Raw genomic sequence first — 18,608 nt, forward strand, 5'->3', positions numbered from 1 at the left:
TGGCCATTAAAAAATCTGAGTCATAGCCCTTCAGTACTACATTCACTGTTAGGCCTCCACAAAATCCTAGAGTACATAGTCAGGGTCCAGGAGTTCTGAGGTGACTTCCAGATTTACAGAAAGGACTTCTCACCACAAATCCTACTTGTAACTTGTTATCACTCTAATGACCTGACAGATATGTTATTACTTCTACAGACAGTCCTTAATTTGGTGCTCTGACTTTCTGCAGGCAAAGCATGCTCCTTGCTTTTAGGCTTCTCTAATGTCTATTAGAACAGATTGATTACAAATTACAGGCAGATCAATCTGAGGGCTTGGAACTGTCAGAGCCAGACACATGTGTAAGTGTTCTATACAGACTTGACACATCCAAGCCACAGCTTGGTCAAAGGAGATAGTGTGTGTCTTCTACTCAGTGTAGGTGACTAGTTCTAGTGTCATTCTAAGAATCTTATTGACTAGTTCTGGGTGAAGAGCTTTTTCAAGCATTCTAATAAGGACATTATTGAACCTGAGTGTGAATCCTACCTTCTGGGCTAGGATATCAAACTCCTGAAAGAAGGCATTGGTGGAATGTTTGCCTTGTTACAGAGATGCAAGCTTGTTCTGTGTATTACACTTCTCATTCAGATTGATGAAGGAAGCATGGAGCTGCCCTATGAATTCCAAGTATGACTCATTGTTCTGAAGTCAGATCAGGCTTCCAATCTAATGGCCTTCAATCCAGTTCTGGGCCCAGGTGGCTGTGTTGCCTTCCTTCATGAAGGAGAGGACAAATAGGACACAATTGAGATCTAAGAATAGATTAGTCAAAGTAGTAGCCACATATAGTTCAACTTGGTACTGGAAGTCCTTAAAGTGCTACCTATTAAAGTCTAAAGGGCAGGCTACATACACTTTCTTTCTAGAACAGGTTGCAACTTCCAGAACAATTGGAACAGGTTCTGAAGGGGCTGGGGGTACATGGTTAGTAAAGGCCTCTTAGATGAAGGTCTGTACATATTGAGCTAGTTCTACTTGTAACTGCTGATCTGGTAGGACAGTAGGGGTGGCAGTTAGTGTAGTAGGGTCCATGTCTACACTACAAAGGAATCAACACTAAACTAAAAGGGGTAATGAATAGAAGAAGGGTGGCAAAAGTTTAAAAGGGTTCAGAAAGTTTAAAATTTAAAAATGTAAAAGGGTTAGGACAAAGGAAAGAGATTGATGTAACAGCAAGTACTGATGCCCAAAATGTAGGAGAGTTGTAGGGTAGTAATGGGTAGTCTTGATCTGATGTCAGTAACAGTGTAGAGGGGACCTGAAGGCTCAGCAAGGGGACCCAGGCTACAACTATCCTACACAACAGAAATACAGAACACAAGCACTAGAACATAGTCAGAACTTGTAGAACAGGCAGAGAGAGAGAGTAGGACAAGAGTAGAGTATATAGAGTGAGCCTAAGAGTACAGGACTACCTGGAGTAGACAAGATCAAGACTACAGGACCAGTCTGATCTTGTACACCTATATATACTAAACTACACAAGAGCACTCAGGGAGTATGAGCCACTAAGAATGATAAGCCACAAAGAATGAAAGAAAGGAATGTTAAAGATAAAGGTACAAAGAATGAAGGGGTGGACAAAGGGTAAGAGACTATAGAATAATACAAAGAATGAAGGGGTGGTTAAAGGAATGGAATGATGAAGTAAGGAAGGGTAGTAGCAAGAGTCAGCACACATATAGTCTATAGACAGTGCCCCTGAGGGACAGAAGTCCTAAGTTCTGGTACAGAAGGGTGCAGAACCCTCAGAACTGAAGGTATGAGAGTGGAGAACTGTAACAAAGGTAGTACAGGTTATAAAGTAGAACTATGATTAGAAAAGGTCTACAGTCAAGGATTACTAGCCTGGTAACAAGGTTATACTAGAAGCTACTAACCTGACCTTGGATCACCTAATAAAGAAGTTGGACAACAAGTGCTTCAGACCCTTTGTTATTGAAAAGAAGGTTGGTGCCTCTGTCTACAAACTCTAACTTCTAGTAATATGAAAGTGTATACACTCAGTGTTTAATAAGGTTCTGTTGTCTCAGTACTACAATCCTAGTTTTCCTTCACAACAAAGACCCCCTCTACCTCTACTAGAACTTATCAGTTCCAAACTAGAATACAAAGTAGAGTACATAGTAGATACTAAGCTACTGTGTAGAAAACTCAAATTCCTTGTTCACTAGAAAGGGTACCTAGTTAAGGAGTACACTTGGGAACCTGCTGAGAACCTTGCCTATACTCTTAAGGCAATCTGAGATTTCTATCAGCTTCATCCTAGTGCTCTACACAAACTCAGCCTTACAGATTTCTAAGCCTTACTGTTCCAACCTATGTTTAAACTACTAACTGAGCCTTATGTTTACTAATCAGGATGATTGGTTTTAGAGGGAGGGTGATGTTACAATTCTCTACTCTCATACCTTCAGTTCTAAGGGTTCTACACTCTTCCATACTAGAACTCAGGACTTCCATCCCTCAGAGGCACTATCTAGGGACTATATGTATACTGACTCTTACTACTACCCTTCCTTACTTCATTATTCCATTCCTTTGACCACCCCTTTATTCTTTGTTCATTCTATAGTCTCTTACCCTTTGTCCATCCCTTCATTCTTTGTACCTTTATCTTTGACCTTCCTTTCTTTCATTCTTTGTAGCTCATCATTCTTAGTAGCTTATACTCTCTGAGTACTCTTGTATAGTTTAGTATATATAAGTGTACAAGATCAGACTAGTCCTGTAGTCTTGATCTTGTCTACTCTAGGTAGTCCTGTACTCTTAGGCTTACTCTATATACTCTACTCTTGTCTCACTCTCTCTCTCTGCCTGTTCTACAAGTTCTGACTATGTTCTAGTACTTACATTCTGTATTTCTGTTGTGTAGGATAGTTGTAGCCTGAGTCCCCTTGCTGAGCCTTCAGGTCCCCTCTACACTGTTACTGACAAGAACTGGTTTACACTCTACAGCCAGCTTACAGAACCCTAGAGCCTATACTAACTTTAGTTACAACTGTCTAAGAGTATATAGAAACTCTAGCTAGGTTAGAGAGATTTGAGACATTAGATAGGGAACTAAAGTAACAGTATTAGGACTGCTTCCTAGACATTATACTACTAGTTACAGAGCTTCCTAAAGGTGTCACTCATAAAATACAGTTTAAGGATCCCTCTAAGATAGTAGTTACACAATCTTACACTTGTTTACAAAAATACTAGAAGACTTAGTACACACTCATTAATCAGTATACTCAGGTAGGTTGTTTATACAGGTTAGAAAGCCTGTATATATTACCTGTGTTCCTCATCCTAAAGGCAGATCCTACAGATCTCCTGTAAATAGTATACAATTATTAGGTATTAAACAGTAACACAATCTACAATCATACTCTACTTCCTTACATTAATGAGATTATAAATAATACTATCTAAGAATACATATATACTAAAATTGACATGACTAATGTATTCTTCCAAACATGTATGAACCTAGAACATATTCTACTCACTACAATTAGTACTCTGTTTAGGTTGTACAAATGGACAGTCATACTAATAGGACTATACAATATACTAGTTATATAACAATAGTAGGTTATAAAGGTACTAGAGTATCTTATCAGGAAATTTTGTTATGTCTACTTGGATGATATTATTATTTAGTTAGAGTCTAAGGTAGAACACATTAGGAATATGAGAAAGGTCATATAAGTACTTTATAATAAAGGGCTCATCTGTTTACAGAAGAAGACCAAGTTATTCTGTACAGAGGTTAAGTTCCTTAAACACCTGATTACTGTAAAGGGGACAGAAGCAGACTCAGATAAGGTTAAGCACATCCTATAATAGTTACAGTCCTAGAGAGTAAAGAATGTCTGTAAGTTCCTCAGACTGTTGTACTACATTATAGTATACCTTCTACACTTAGTAGAGTACACTACAGTTCTTTCTCTATTTACAAGTAAGGATTGTAACAAGGTTTTTCCAGAATGGAAACTAGAACATTAGTAGGCCTTTAAAGCTATTAAGTTAATTGTTACTAGTAGAGAGTGCCTCACCTCTGTAGACTATGACTCAGGTAAGCAAATCTATGTAACTACAGATGTGAGTAACTCTAGAACTAGAGTAGTTCTCAGTGTTAGATCCTTATAGAAAACTGTAAGACCTGTAACATTTGAGTCTAAGTAATATAATAGTACACAGTGTAACTACCTAGTACACAAGTAGGAACTCCTTACAATTGTCTACACACTTAAGAAATAGTGTGTTTACCTCCTTAGAGTACATTTTCATGTTTATACTAATCATTATACTCTCAAATACTTGGATACACAGTAGGATCTGTTTAGAAGACAAGCCTAGTAGATAGAGGACCTCTCCTAGTATGACTACAAGTTATATTATATTAAGGGAGAGGAGAATACAGTTACAAATGCACTTTCCCACCACCCAGACTTTAACTCTAACCTGGAAAACAGAAGTCCTACTTAGGAAGCCTTAGGAGAGACAACTATACAGATCTCTGTAGAACCTGATCTTCTTACAATAATCAGGAACAGTTACAACACAGACAAATTCTGCTATAAACTGTGTACCAACCTTAGAAGTATAGAGGGAGCTTGGAAGGATTATAGGCTTCTATACTTAGACAACCAGTTAGTAATTCTGAGTACTAGAAATGTTTGCAAAACCTTGTACTACTTTACACATAATAAACTAGAACATTTTAGTATAGACAAAACATACCTTACTCTACACAACTCATACTATTAGTCTAACATACACTAGGATCTTGAGCAGAATTACATTCCTGAATGTAATGTGTGTTAACAGAACAAGAACCTGACTACAAAACCTATTAGCCTACTACACCTACTTTTAGTCCTGAATGTATGTTTTGAGAGTATTATGATTGACTTTATTAGACCACTACTAAAAGACAGTAGATACAATAGAATAGTGACAATGACAGATAGGCTAGGTAGAGCAGACATTAGAATTGAGCCTTGTAGGATAGACATAATAGTAGAAGAGTTTGTAGAACTGTTTTTCAATAAATAGTATTGTGAAAACAGCTTACCTTAGGAAATTGTTTCTAATTAGGACTACTTGTTCCTGTCCAGATTTTGGACTACATTGTATACACAAACAGGTATAAAGTTGAAAATGTTGACAGTATACTACTCAGAGACAGATAGTACTAGTGAGTATACTAACAAAACAGTAAGCTGGTTGTTATACTTCTATATAGATTACTAACAGTAAGAGTAGTAGGCTCAGCTCCTATAGGTAAAATTCTGTCTTATAAACATGGTCAATACCTCTACAGGTTATTCCCTGTTCCAATTACAACATAGTTACTTACTATAGATAGTCCTACTACTTACACAACATTCAGAACTATTATAAGTAGATTCCCTAGAGACACAAACTGTAGAATTCCTTACCTACATACACTAGAATATTATAGAAGTACAAGACACTCTCCTAACAGTAAAGATACACTAGGTACATTATACTAACTAGAACTGTATAGTAGAGGACTGTTTTGTAGTAGGAGATCAAGTTATACTCTCTACTTATAACTACTACTAGGATTATCTTACACAAACACTAGAATGTACTGTAAAGTTTATACTACATTATAATAGACTGTACTTTATAATTGTAGCCAACCTAGACAAGTCAGAATATATGTTAGAGTTACTCAACTCTAATCAGACCTTCTCTAGGTTTTATACAAGTCAGCTAAAGTACTATGTCTCAAATAATAACACCTTATTTCTACAATACACTCTCAACTAACCAGGTCTGGTAGAAGGAGATAAGGAAGTATACAAAGTATTGTGGATTGTAGACAGAAGGCACAAAAGGTAAGGTTAGTAGTATTTGGTAGAATAGGAAGGATAGGGTAAGTAGAGACATGAATAAAAGGTAGAGTCTAAACTCTAAAGGACAGCTTCTAAGGTACTACAGGTATAGTTAGCCTTACACTCACACAGAGGTACTATTTTTTCAGAAGAGAGAAGGGTGTAAGCCTACCCTACAGTTTACAACAGTTTCTGTACTGTTCTATACCTCTCCTAGTATAGAACCACATTTCCAAACCTGGACCTTCTTCTAAGCTTAGACCTTCTTAGTATAGACTCTAGAGTTATACACATTTCCTCTTTCATCTTTACACTATGTTTCCTTATTGTCTAAGTTGTATACCCTTCATTCTTAGAGTGTATACACTCTCCTTTTTATCTTTGTATTGTTTTCCCCTTTAAGTATAAGCTACCTTTGTTTCATTTCTAGTATATATAGTTTTAATCTTTCACCTTTGTTGTACCAGTTCTTATTCCTGACTATAACAAAGGTGAGTTCTTACATGTACATACACTAGTTCTTATTTCTGACTATAACAAAGATACCTTTGTCCTATCAGTATTCTGTATGTGTTAGCAAACCTGGAACTTAATAGAACTTGTTTATAACAGTGTTTAGTACTTCCCTAGTACTGTTCTACAAATGTGTCTTAAGTAATTCCTACTCAAGAAACACATTATTATAACTCTAGTAATCAAATTAGTAAAAGAGTCAGGGAAACAGATTACAGAGTAGGTAAAGTTATGAGTGTAGTTGGCAGATTAGAAATGGACATTAAAGGTTATAAAAGCTTGTATAGTTAATAACTTGTGTAATGAAATGATTCTTAGTATACTCTTTCTTTAGAAGAATTGGATTATTATTAACATAGAAAGCTAAGTAGTTATTCTAAAGGATTCTAGCTATGATCTAATGAAAGCAGAAATTGCAGAACTAGTTTGTACCCTGTAGCCAGCTTACAGAACCCTAAAGCCTATACTAACTTTGACTACAGTTGTCTGAGAGTGTATAGAAACTCTAACTAGGTTAGAGAGATTTAAGACATTAGATAAGGAACTAAAGTAACAGTATTAGGACTACTTTCTAAACACTATACTACCAGTTACAGAGCTTTCTAAAGGTGTTACTCATAAAATACAGTTTAAGGATCCCTTTAAGGTAGTAGCTACATAATCTTATACTTGTTTGTAAAAATACTAAAAGGCTTAGTACATACTTATTAATTAACATACTTAGACAGGTTGTTTATACAGGTTGGAAAGTCTGTATGTATTACCTGTATTCCTCATCCTGAAAGCAGATCCTGTAGATCTCCTATAAATAGTATACAATTATTAGGTACTAAACAGTAACACAATCTATAATTATACTCTACTTCCCTACATTAATAAGATTATAAATAATACTATCTAAGAATGTATATATACTAAGATTGACATAACTAATACATTCTTCCAAATATGTATGAACCTAGAACATATTCTGCTCACTATAATTAGTACTCTGTTTAGGTTGTATAAATAGACAGTCATACTAATAGGGCTATATAATGTACTAGCTATACAATAATAGTAGGTTATAAAGGTACTAGAGTATCTTATTAGGAAAATTTGTTATGTCTACTTGAATGACATTATTATCTAATCAGAGTCTGAGGCAGAACACATTAGGAATATTAGAAAGGTTATACAAGCACTCTGTAATAAAGAGCTTATCTGTTTACAGAAGAAGACCAAGTTATTCTATACAGAGGTTAAGTTCCTTAAACACCTGATTACTATAAAGGGGACAGAAGCAGACCTGGACAAGATCAAGTACATTCTACAATAGTTACAGCTCTAGAGAGTAAAGAATGTTTACAAGTTTCTTAAACTGTTGTACTACATTATAGTATACCTTCTACACTTAGTAGAGTACACAACAGTTCTTTCCCTGTTTACAAGTAAGGATTGTAATAAGGTTTTTCTAGAATGGAAACTAGAACATTAGTAAGCCTTTAAGACTATCAAGTCAATTGTTACTAGTAGAGAGTGTCTCACCTTTATGGACCATAACTTGGGTGAGTAAATCTATGTAACTACAGATATAAGTGACTCTAGGACTAGAGTAGTTCTTAGTGTTAGATTCTTATAGAAAACTATAAGACCTGTAGTATTTGAGTCTAAGTAATACAATAGTACACAGTATAACTACCTAGTACACAAGTAGGAACTCCTCACAATTGTCTACACACTTAAGAAATAGTGTGTTTACCTTCTTAGAGTATATTTCTATGTCTATACTAATTATTATACTCTCAAATACTTAGATACACAGTAGGATCTGTCTAGAAGACAAGCTTAGTAGATAGAGGACCTCTCCTAGTATGACTACAAGTTACATTACATTAAGGGAGAGGAGAATACAGTTGTAGATACACTTTCCTACCACCCAGACTTTGACTCTAACCTAGAAAACAGAAGTCCTACTCAGGAAGTCTTAAAAGGGACAGCTATACAGATCTCTACAGATCTTAATCTTTTTAAAACAATTAGGAACAGTTACAACACAGACAAATTCTGCTGTAAACTGTGTGCCAACCTCAGAAGTATGGAGGGAGCTTGGGAGGATTATAGGCTTCTATACTTAGACAACCAGTTAGTAATTCTAAGTACTAGAAATGTTTGTAAAACCTTGTACCACCTTGTGTATAATAAACTAGAACATTTTGACACAGACAAAACATACCTTACCCTATACAACTTATACTATTAGCTTAATATGTGTTAGGATCTTAAGTAGAATTACATTCCTAGATGTAATACATGTTAACAGAACAAGAACCTAACTACAAAACCTGTTAGCCTACTATACTTGCTTCTAGTCCTGAATGTGTGTTTTGAGAGTATTATGATTAACTTTGTTAGACTACTACTAGAAGACAGTAGATATAATAGAATAGTAACAATGACAGATAGGTTAAGTAGAGTAGACATTAGAATTGAGCCTTGTAGGATGGACATAATAGTAGAGGTGTTTGTAAGACTGTTTTTTAATAAATAGTATTATAAAAACAGCTTACCTTAGGAAATTGTTTCTAATTAGGACTACTTGTTCCTGTCCAGATTTTGGACCACATTGTATGTACAAACAGGTGTAAAGCTGAAGATGTTAACAGTATACTACTTAGAGACAGATAGTACTAGTAAGTATACTAACAAAATAGTAAGCTAGTTGTTACACTTCTATATAGATTACTAACAGTAAGGGTAGTAAACTTAGCTCTTATAAGTATGATTCTGTCTTATAAACATAGTCAATACCTTTACAGGTTATTCCCTGTTCTAATTACAATATAGTTGCTTACTATAGACAGTCCTACTACTTATACAACATCTAGAACTGTTACAAGCAGATTCTCTAAAGACACAAGTTACAGAATTCCTTACTTACATACACTAGAATGTTATAAAGGTATAAGACACTCTCCTAGTAGTAAAGACATACTAGGTACATTATACTAACTAGGACTGTGTAGTAGAGGACTGTTTTGTAGTAGGAGATCAAGTTATACTCTCTACTTGTAACTACTACTAGGATTATCTTGTACAAACACTAGAACATACTGTAAAGTTTATACTACATTATAATAAACTGTACTTCATAATTACAGTCAACCTAGACAAGTTAGAATATACACTAGAGTTACCTAACTCTAATCAGACCTTCCCTAGGTTCTATACAAGTTAGCTAAAGTACTATGTCCTAAATAATAATGCCTTATTTCTACAACACACTCTCAACTAACTAGGTCTAGTAGAAGGAGATAAGAAAGTATACAAAGTATTATAGATTGTAGACAGAAGGTACAGAGAGTAAGGTTGGTAGTATTTAGTAGAATAGGAAGGATAGAGTAAGTAGGGACATGAATAGAAGGCAGAGTCTGAACTCTAAAGGACAGCTCCTAAGGTACTACAAGCATAGTTAGCCTTACACTCACACAAGAGTGTTATTTTTTCAGAAGAGGAAAGGGTGTAAGCCTACCCTATAGCTTACAACAGTTTCTATACTGTTCTGTACCTCTCTAGATACAGAACCACATTTCTGAACCTAGACCTTCTCTCAAGCCTAGACCTTCTTAGTATAGACTCTAGAGTCATACACATTTCCTCTTTTGTCATTACAATATGTTTCCTTATTGTCTGAGTCATATACTCTTCATTCTTAGAGTGTATACACTCTCCTTTTTATTTTTTACATTGTTTTCCCCTTTAGGTATGAGCCACCTTTGTTTCATTTCTAGTATATATAGTTTTAATCTTTCATCTTTGTTGTACTAGTTCTTATTCCTGACTGTAACAAAGGTGAGTTCTCACATGTATATAGACTAGTTCTTATTCCTAACTATAACAAAGATACCTTTGTCCTGTCAGCATTCTGTGTGTGTTAGCAAACCTGGAACTCAACAGAACTTGTTTACAACAGTGTTTAGTACTTTCCTAGTACTGTTCTACTATGTCTTACAATTGAAGGTGTATATAATGTGTATGTACAGGTACAGCTTTGCTTACTACTCAAATCAGCTTGTTTAATACTCTGGATCCTAACCTTAGTGTACTACTCACACTTACTATACACTGTTATAGTGTGTTCACCTTTTCTCTCTTATTATCACTTACTAATTACTCTAAACTTGTCTTACAGACACAGTCTCAGCCTTTACAACCTGCTTGACCTTAATTCACACACACACACTATTCAACTTGTAGGGACTGAGTGACAACCAAAGTGTAGTGTTAAAGACTATATTAAACAGTCTGAGAACACATTCTTCCTCTTCTGTTACAAATACTGTTAGGAAAAGAATAAGGTAGAGACAGCTTATTATACACTACAAGTACTGTAAGTGTCTCTTCATTAGTATCTACTACTAATTCTGATGACTATAGCAAATTTGACTGGCTCTCTACTAATAGTTCACTATATGACTGCCTGTTCAGATATCTGTACACAAGGTGTAGTAGTGTGTGTAAAGTAGAGATGACAGACTTTAGTGATTTTAAGATAAGTAATACAGAGTACTTGTAAGAATGGGTTCAACTGTAAACACAGTCATAACTGTTGAGCCTCTTAATACTCTTACTTTCTAGTGGTCTGTCTGGATCTGGTCAAGGGATAAGCCTGGCAATTAACACCTGTAATACACTTGTTCACTACTTGAGTCTGGTCTGATCCTAACCTCTACCTACTCATATTTGTATTATAGTAGACATAGACACTCTTACTTACTCTCTGTACAAATCTTGACACAGACTGTACTATGTATGTGTTTCAGTTTATTTTCCTTAATTATTGTAAATAATAATGTATTGTACAAATATTTTAATATAATTAATTTTTGTTATTTTAATAATAAATGGATGTAAGAAGAAATTATTATTATTAAGAAATAATAACTATGTATAGTCTCTGTAAAACATTACAAACATGTATTACCCTTTCAAAACTTGGTAATCCTTACAATACATTTCAAAAAAGGGAGGTCCAATATTATACATTTTATATGTTTAAAAGGGGTATTACCCTTATGTACTTTTATTACATTAATAAACCTTACAGTACCTTATACAAAGTTATACTACTTTATCAGAAATCAAGGTCTGATAATATGTAAATTACTTTTTTTTACTTTTTTACTTTTTTCACACCATTATAATGTAATATAACCTTTTAGACTTTTTCCTAATAAAGGTAGTTATGACAAAAGGAGGACTTAATACAATCACAAGGAAAAGTGTGTGGCTCAGTGAGCCACTGTAAGAATCTGTGTACAGGACACACAGTTCTGTACCAGGACAGGTGTAGAACTGTGTAGAAACTGTTGTAAGCTGTCAGGCAGGCTTACAAGTGTTTAGTCTTTATAAGTAAAAGCTGGTTATAGTTAAAGCTTGTAATATATAAGTATAATATTCTTTCAGAACAATATTGATTACTTAATTGTAGTTAATCAGGAGTGTCTTATTTACTTAGTATACACATTACTATATATATCTTAATATCAATTTGAAGTTGTTGTTAATATTTAAATTTGTCTTGAATATATAGTACTTAATTAATAGACTATAAAGTCTACACAACTCATGAATAAATATAGAGCCAAGTCTACTAAACCTTTACTAGTATAATTTCTCTCTCTAAGTAAACTTATAGAATAATATTTCTAACAAGTTATAGGCCTTACATTCTTTACTTAACTACCTACTTTATGTTTACACTTTATTCTACTATTTACTATAATTTTAGTATTTATCTGAGTATTTCAGATACAAATTACTATATTATAAAGACTACAATTTATTATATTATCTTATACACAATAGTATTATAATTTACTTAAACAAATCATATCAATTATAATAAGTATTTATTATTACTACAATTAAACACTAAAAACACTTTATTTGATAAAGACAATATTATAAAGACAATATTATAGTAAATAATATTTAATATTACAAACAATACTTAAAACAGTACATAAATCAAATAATAAAATAATTTATAATAAAATGAATAAACAATATATTATAAACTGTTTGTCTATATAGAGAAGTACAGTATTAAAATATTCCTTAGAGTCTGTGGCAGTGTAGCAGCAGGCCGAGTGCGCTTCATCCGGAAGCAAGTCAATAATTTACTTATTCACTGCATTTTGTTTCTGCCTCTTACCACCGTCGTTGTCGTTGTTGACAAATTCAACCAGGGAAATTGACTGGTTAGCCCGACGATGCAGTCAGCGTCCAAGGGCCTGGGGCACTTCGCCTCAGGCATCCGTTCGCTGCATGCGTACGCCCCGCGCTCAACGCCTGGCGTGCATCCACATGGACATCGTCCACCCACGACGACAACAACAGGACGAGTCTTACACACTACTCGAACAGCACTCTCGCGCTTCTTTGCACACCTTATTACTCCTGGATTCTCTCATCCTGTCGTAGGACAGACGGCGGGCTTGTCAACGAGAGTCAATGCAACTGTTAGACCGCAGACGATTGAACAGCGACTTTCGTCACCTGCACGTCATGCTTATACGCTTTCAAGGCCAAGAGGACCGTTCTTGCCGAGACCTTCTCCTGCTTCGCGGAGCACGGTACAAGTCGGCCTTGGTAGCGCGAGAAATTTCTCGACGGCACGACCAATATTTCAGCAACTCACGCAGAATGTGCCTGTTGCTGGACGTGCAATATACAAAGCAGACTGGGATCTGGAGAAGAGGAAGACGAAGGGTAAACTCAGGAGAGACTTAAAGACGAGCACTGAGAAGGAGGCTGTGCGTTCGACGCTCCGTGCAAAGCCCATTGAGAAGACTAGGAGGGTTGTCGAGCTTGAGCGTTATTTCCCTGAACCAGCTCCAGCTGCAAATGGTGTAACGACTGTATTGCTTGTCCCTCTTGCACCTACACCGACGGGTCGTCTTCCATTGACGGATACTCAAGCGACGGAGCCGAGTCTCCTCGTAGTTTCAGACTTGCAAGAAATCCTTTCCACACATCGTATACACTCGCTTCGAGTATCCTCGCTGTTTGTAAGGCTCGATGCATGTGGAGTGTGGGATAAGGGTGCAAATTTCTCTGCTCATGGAGATGCAAGCGGCCTGTGTACGGTACTGCGCGTGGAATTTAAGAGATGGACAGCGGCGATGGTGAGGAACGTGATGGGTGATACGGGGAAAGGCTGGTGTCGGTTAGTCGAGATAAAGGATGACGAGGACAATCCCAGACCCACAACACCGGAGGTCGACCCAGCAGCGTCTGTCGTTCTTCCAACACTGGATTTCTCAGCATCGTTTCAAGCCGCATGTGCATCCGCTGAATCGCAATCGCATCCGCCTTCGCCACCAATGTCAAACGTATCGTCTCCTCTGCTCAGTCTATCCGAGCTGAGTTATACACCTACCGAATTTAAGACGGAGATGGACATGATATACGATAATAACTCCGTCTCTCGTCCTGGCTCGGTGTTAAGTTTTAGTTCCGAATTCCTCACAAGGTCTAACTAGCAATATATACACGTCACTCATTGTTTAACCGCATGTATTCCCATTTCTGTATCTTTTCCCGCATGTATGTAGCCCAATTCCTAAACAGGTTCCCTAAATTCCAATTTATTCGTTCTATCGGTATTCCGTCTGCGAGGGATTAGGACGTAGAAAACACTTCAGAGAACCGGCATCTCACCTTCTAACCAAAGACATAAAATGCCCTCAATAAGTTGCGGTGCTGCCAAGAGAAATCAGAAATAAACTCACTCTCATCAGCGGTTGTCATTTGCTATAGGTGGAAGGAAAGAAGACTTCCAAGTGCTTCGTCATCGATAATTACAATGCTTTTTACGTATTCGAAGGCGAATCAAAAAATGAATGAATAAATGGCAAATTGGACGGTCACTTATTTCTAATCAAAAAGTTAATAGCCGTCACTGAAGACCAGCCTAGCCGCAGCTCCATATTGTACTGCTTAATTAGTAACGAATCTTTTACACACACAAAGACAGGAAAAGATCGATGTCCATCAAAGCACTTGTTTCTGACGATACTTTACACACATTCTCAAAGCAAATCCACAATACACCACTAAAATTCTGGATAACACAAGAAACAAGAAAACAAACTTTTCATCTATTGACCTACATTACATTCTTTCTTTACCGTGGACGCGTTGCAACAACAGCAGACCAACCAACCAGATGGATGTGGGTGTAAATGGATAGATGAGTGTGGCTATAAGTAGGTGAGGGTAGAGCGAGAAGAAAGGTTGAGTAGGAAGTATGGTATGCTGTAGTGTGATAGTGATATAGGGAGCCAATCACAGGCAGGATACAAGCGAGGAAGGGAATCAATAATACGGCGAGGCGGAAACGGAAGTGATGAGAGGGATAAAGGCATGAAAGCAGCGTGTGCGAGAGCATCGTCGACAGTTACGTACCAGAACGAGTCAGGAAAAGGGAAACGAGTAGATGGAAAAGGAGAAAGATGGAGAACGTGGGGAAAGAAGAAAGCGAGAAGATGGTTTGCGTAAGCAAACCTAGAGTAAGGAAAAAGAAGGAATAGAGGATGCTGATCTTGGTGTGCTACTTATGTGGATGGCGAGTGACAGGTGAATATATGCGCAGACTGTGGATATTTAGTTCCGATGAGTTGATAGGAGACGCGAGGTGATGCGAAAAACTGCAAAGAAATAAGCAGGAAAAAAATCAAACCCAACCTACAGCCACCACACCCAGCGCCACAGTCCACTCAGCCAGGGCAAGTATGATATAGTTCGGCACAAACGCACATTCAGCAAACCTCATTCCCGTTTCTTACCACCACCCTTCCCACTCGTGTCAATACGAACAGAAGGGCCCGACTTCGACCCCGTGTGCTTGTGCCCAGATCCATGCGGAGGTCCACCCGACGGGGCATGTGGATGTGCGTTATTCTGGCTTTGTCGTTGGTTCTGATTCTGATTTTCTTTCTGACTGCTCGACGAAGTGACGATAGCTGATGGCTGTCCTTCCACCGCGTCTTCCGGCGCGAACACCTCATCAACAGGTTTCAAGGCATCCGCATCGTGCAACTCCTCAATCTGCTGCCTTTCATTTGCCAATGCAAGACGTGCACGTCCTTCGCTCCCAACAGCCGCACTTATACTTCTCACCATACCACTGCCAGCTCCACCTTGCGCCTGCTGTTGCTGCGCAGCAGCTGCGCGTCGTCGAAGATCTTCTTCCTCTGCCTGCCGGATCATCTCAACCTCACCTTGCACGAGTACACCGTCTAGCCACGAGTGATGCACGAGCTCTGCAGCACTCCCACGCTTGTCTGGGTGCAAGCGTAACATGGGAGTTAGGAACGAAGCAATCTCGTCTGCTTGTTCCTTCGGAAGCAAATATTTATCGTGCAATACCGCTTCCAACGGCCAGAAACGCAACTTCTGAATGTGGCGCAATTCGCCTAAAGCAGAGAAGGAATAGATCAATTTAGAAGAGAATTAGATGAGAGGGGGATGCTCATTACTCAAAGACAAAGAACGGACCTTTTCGGTTGAAGAACTCTGAGCTGTATTTGCCAGAGAACGCTATACTTTTTGGAAATTCCCCAATGAGCTCTATGATTTGTGCGATATGGTCATCATCTTTGCTGTATCGGGACCCCGAAGCGGGATCAAATAAGTAGTCTCCACCAGTGATAAGCTCAAAAATCTAGTGTGTGTGAAAATCCGTTGGGCGCTGTACATAATCGACCGACAAATGTCTTTGTACGTACCATGCAAGCCACACTCCATACGTCCGCACTAGGTCCCCATTTGGCCCCGAGGATAACCTCTGGGCACCGGTATTGTCTAGTCTGGATATCGTCCGTAAAATGATGTTCAATCCACGTTGCTATGAGGGGAAATGCTCTTATTATAGCGCCCTAAGACAGGAGACAAAACATTCTAAAAGTTCCTCACCATTCCCTAGATCAGCTATCTTAACTGTGATCCGTTCAGTCGCATTCATTAATTCCTGCATGCCCGATGCTTGCGATTCGCTCGTTGACGCAGAGTCCAACGTCGATTGTCGGGAGTAGGCATCGACAGACATCGCACTTGTAGATAACGGAACGCCGTCCCCTGTTGCTTCCGTTATGCTACCGGAGACCGCCATCGGGTCTGCTCGTTCGCCGGTGCGTTGACCTGCAGAACCTGGCGTAGGTGCCTGCTGTGACAGCAGTGATGGTCCTGGGCCAGGCTTTGCAGGCGTGTTGAGCGATACCGAGGCGATAGCGTCGGCGGTCTTGTCTGTCGAGTCCGAGCGCCCCGGGCCAGCCGTGCGCGCTTCGTCCCCCTCTCCCGTTGTGCCTTCGACGCTCTTGCTCTTCCCCTTGCCGGAGCTCTGGTCATCGGCGTCGCTGTCGAGCTTCGTCATGCCGAACTGCCATCTATCGAGCATAGGACTCGAGCCATACGAACTCGAGGGCGAGGGCAAGGGTTGCGAGCCAGTGATGAAAACGGACTCTGAGCGCGGTGTTTGGTTCCCGCCTCGCCCACGCGATGGCGGGACACCGATGAGCTTCGTTGGAGCGGGTCCGGAGGCAGGGTTGGCAAGCTCTGTCTGAATGATATCCTCTACATTATCAATGCATATAAGCACGTTTTCGGGCTTAAGATCTGTGTGAATCATGCCGCAAGAGCGGTGCATATAATCAAGTCCTAGCAGGATCTGCTTTGAGATCTGTTTGACGAGGTGGAGGGGCACACCCTTGTTTTGGTGACGGCGGATGAGGCCGAGGAGGTTCTCGCCGAGCACCTCGAAGACCATGCAGACATGTGTTCCGTTGGGTCCGCGATGGCGGAAATGGTCGAGGAAGGCGATGACATGCCTACGGCCGGGATGGGTGGGGTCGGAGGAGATGATGCGCTGGAGGAGCTTGATCTCGTCGAGGGCGGTCTCCGTATAGCGCGGGGCCGATTTGACGACCTTGAGGGCGACGTGGCGGTTGAAGCGGGTGTCGCGTGCAAGCCAGACCGTGGAGAAGTGGCCCCAGCCGAGTTTGCGTACGACGACGTAGCGACCGTCGGAGAAGGTGTCGCCAATATGGACAGGATGGTATCCGCCCTTGACATAGTCCTCCCAGTCCTCCTCGTCTTCTGTCATGAGGGAGTGGGACGAAGAGTCGTAATCAGACTCGTGCGACATGTTTCGCGGCGAATTTGAGTAATTAAAGTGGAAATCACTGGAACTGCCACCCCGCGTTCAGCTCAGCTCGCCCTCCGGTTGGCAGAGATAAGCAGGACCCACAACTCACAGATAAGCAAAAACAATACAACACCCAGCACCGCCTATAGCTCCCAGCGGCACGCCTCTTCTCTTCTTCCCCTTGCCGTCCCTTTGTCCTGGACGGTGATAACTAGCAAACTTACGTTCGAGTTCGGCGCAGCGGTCAGTTATGCAAGTCGCAGCGAGCAAGCTACCTGGAGAGGCGCAGGGTTGTTGTGCTCGGTTATTATAGGCTGTGCGTGTCTGGATCCTCAACAAGGCAGACCTGCCTAATCCTCCCACAGCTCTCGCTCAATGTAGGCAAATCTGTCTGCTCTGCCCAGATGGTAGAATATCTTCGTTCTCGTCGCTGCTCGTGTTGTCGATCGCCAGCTCCGGCCACCACCATCTCTCAGTTTTCACCACGCGCAACACGTGCTACACGCGTCCCCGACACGGACGCAAACTCGGTCCGCACACTCCAATTCATTCACTCAACCCCAATCGATCTCGTTGCCTGCCTTTGTCCAGCTGCCAGCAGCTTCATTCATTATATTTACCCGCTTAGCCTTTTAGTTATCTGGATTTCTGTGATGCTATCATCTGCTGGCTTTGTCCTCGTTCGTAATGCTGGCCCTCCAATTGGCCCACGGAACTCCCCACTCGCCGGATCTCAACTCCTTCAATATATATCCCTGTTTCACAACCTCATCATCAAGCAAATATCCTTCGTGTTGGCCTTATTTGCTTTCCTCAGACAGGGACACCTAAAGAAAATGTCTCATGCTTGGCCTCTCCACCAAGTTCGTTTCTCCCCCAACCGTGGGTTCTCGCGCCAGCCAAGAACAGGCGCACTCACACAATAATATATTCACAAACACGGGACACTCATAAACACTCATTTTCTCTTGCATTTGTCTCACATCCTTCAGTGCCCACACCTC

The 18,608-nt window shown here is 39.6% G+C and overlaps 3 protein-coding genes across 3 annotated transcripts; 2 read left to right on the top strand and 1 right to left on the bottom strand.

Annotated features, from left to right (window-relative positions):
- Positions 1 to 13,036: 13,036 nt before the first annotated feature.
- FOMMEDRAFT_65518 (uncharacterized protein) lies at positions 13,037 to 13,483 on the top strand (the record flags this gene model as incomplete). Its single annotated transcript, XM_007264240.1, has 1 exon — positions 13,037 to 13,483. A coding segment is annotated over one exon (447 nt), but the record flags the coding sequence as incomplete, so codon positions are not given.
- Positions 13,484 to 15,230: 1,747 nt separating this feature from the next.
- FOMMEDRAFT_26901 (kinase-like protein) lies at positions 15,231 to 17,604 on the bottom strand (the record flags this gene model as incomplete). Its single annotated transcript, XM_007264241.1, has 4 exons — positions 15,231 to 15,877; positions 15,960 to 16,125; positions 16,190 to 16,308; positions 16,377 to 17,604. 4 exons carry the CDS (start codon positions 17,602 to 17,604, stop codon positions 15,231 to 15,233), a joined length of 2,160 nt encoding a protein of 719 aa, XP_007264303.1.
- A 404-nt stretch (positions 17,605 to 18,008) lies between these two features.
- On the top strand, positions 18,009 to 18,530 carry FOMMEDRAFT_153556 (uncharacterized protein; the record flags this gene model as incomplete). Its single annotated transcript, XM_007264242.1, has 1 exon — positions 18,009 to 18,530. One exon carries the CDS (start codon positions 18,009 to 18,011, stop codon positions 18,528 to 18,530), a length of 522 nt encoding a protein of 173 aa, XP_007264304.1.
- Between the last annotated feature and the right edge of the window lie 78 nt (positions 18,531 to 18,608).

Source organism: Fomitiporia mediterranea (assembly GCF_000271605.1).
Source record: "Fomitiporia mediterranea MF3/22 unplaced genomic scaffold FOMMEscaffold_3, whole genome shotgun sequence".
In the NCBI taxonomy this organism is placed as follows: Eukaryota; Fungi; Basidiomycota; class Agaricomycetes; order Hymenochaetales; family Hymenochaetaceae; genus Fomitiporia; species Fomitiporia mediterranea.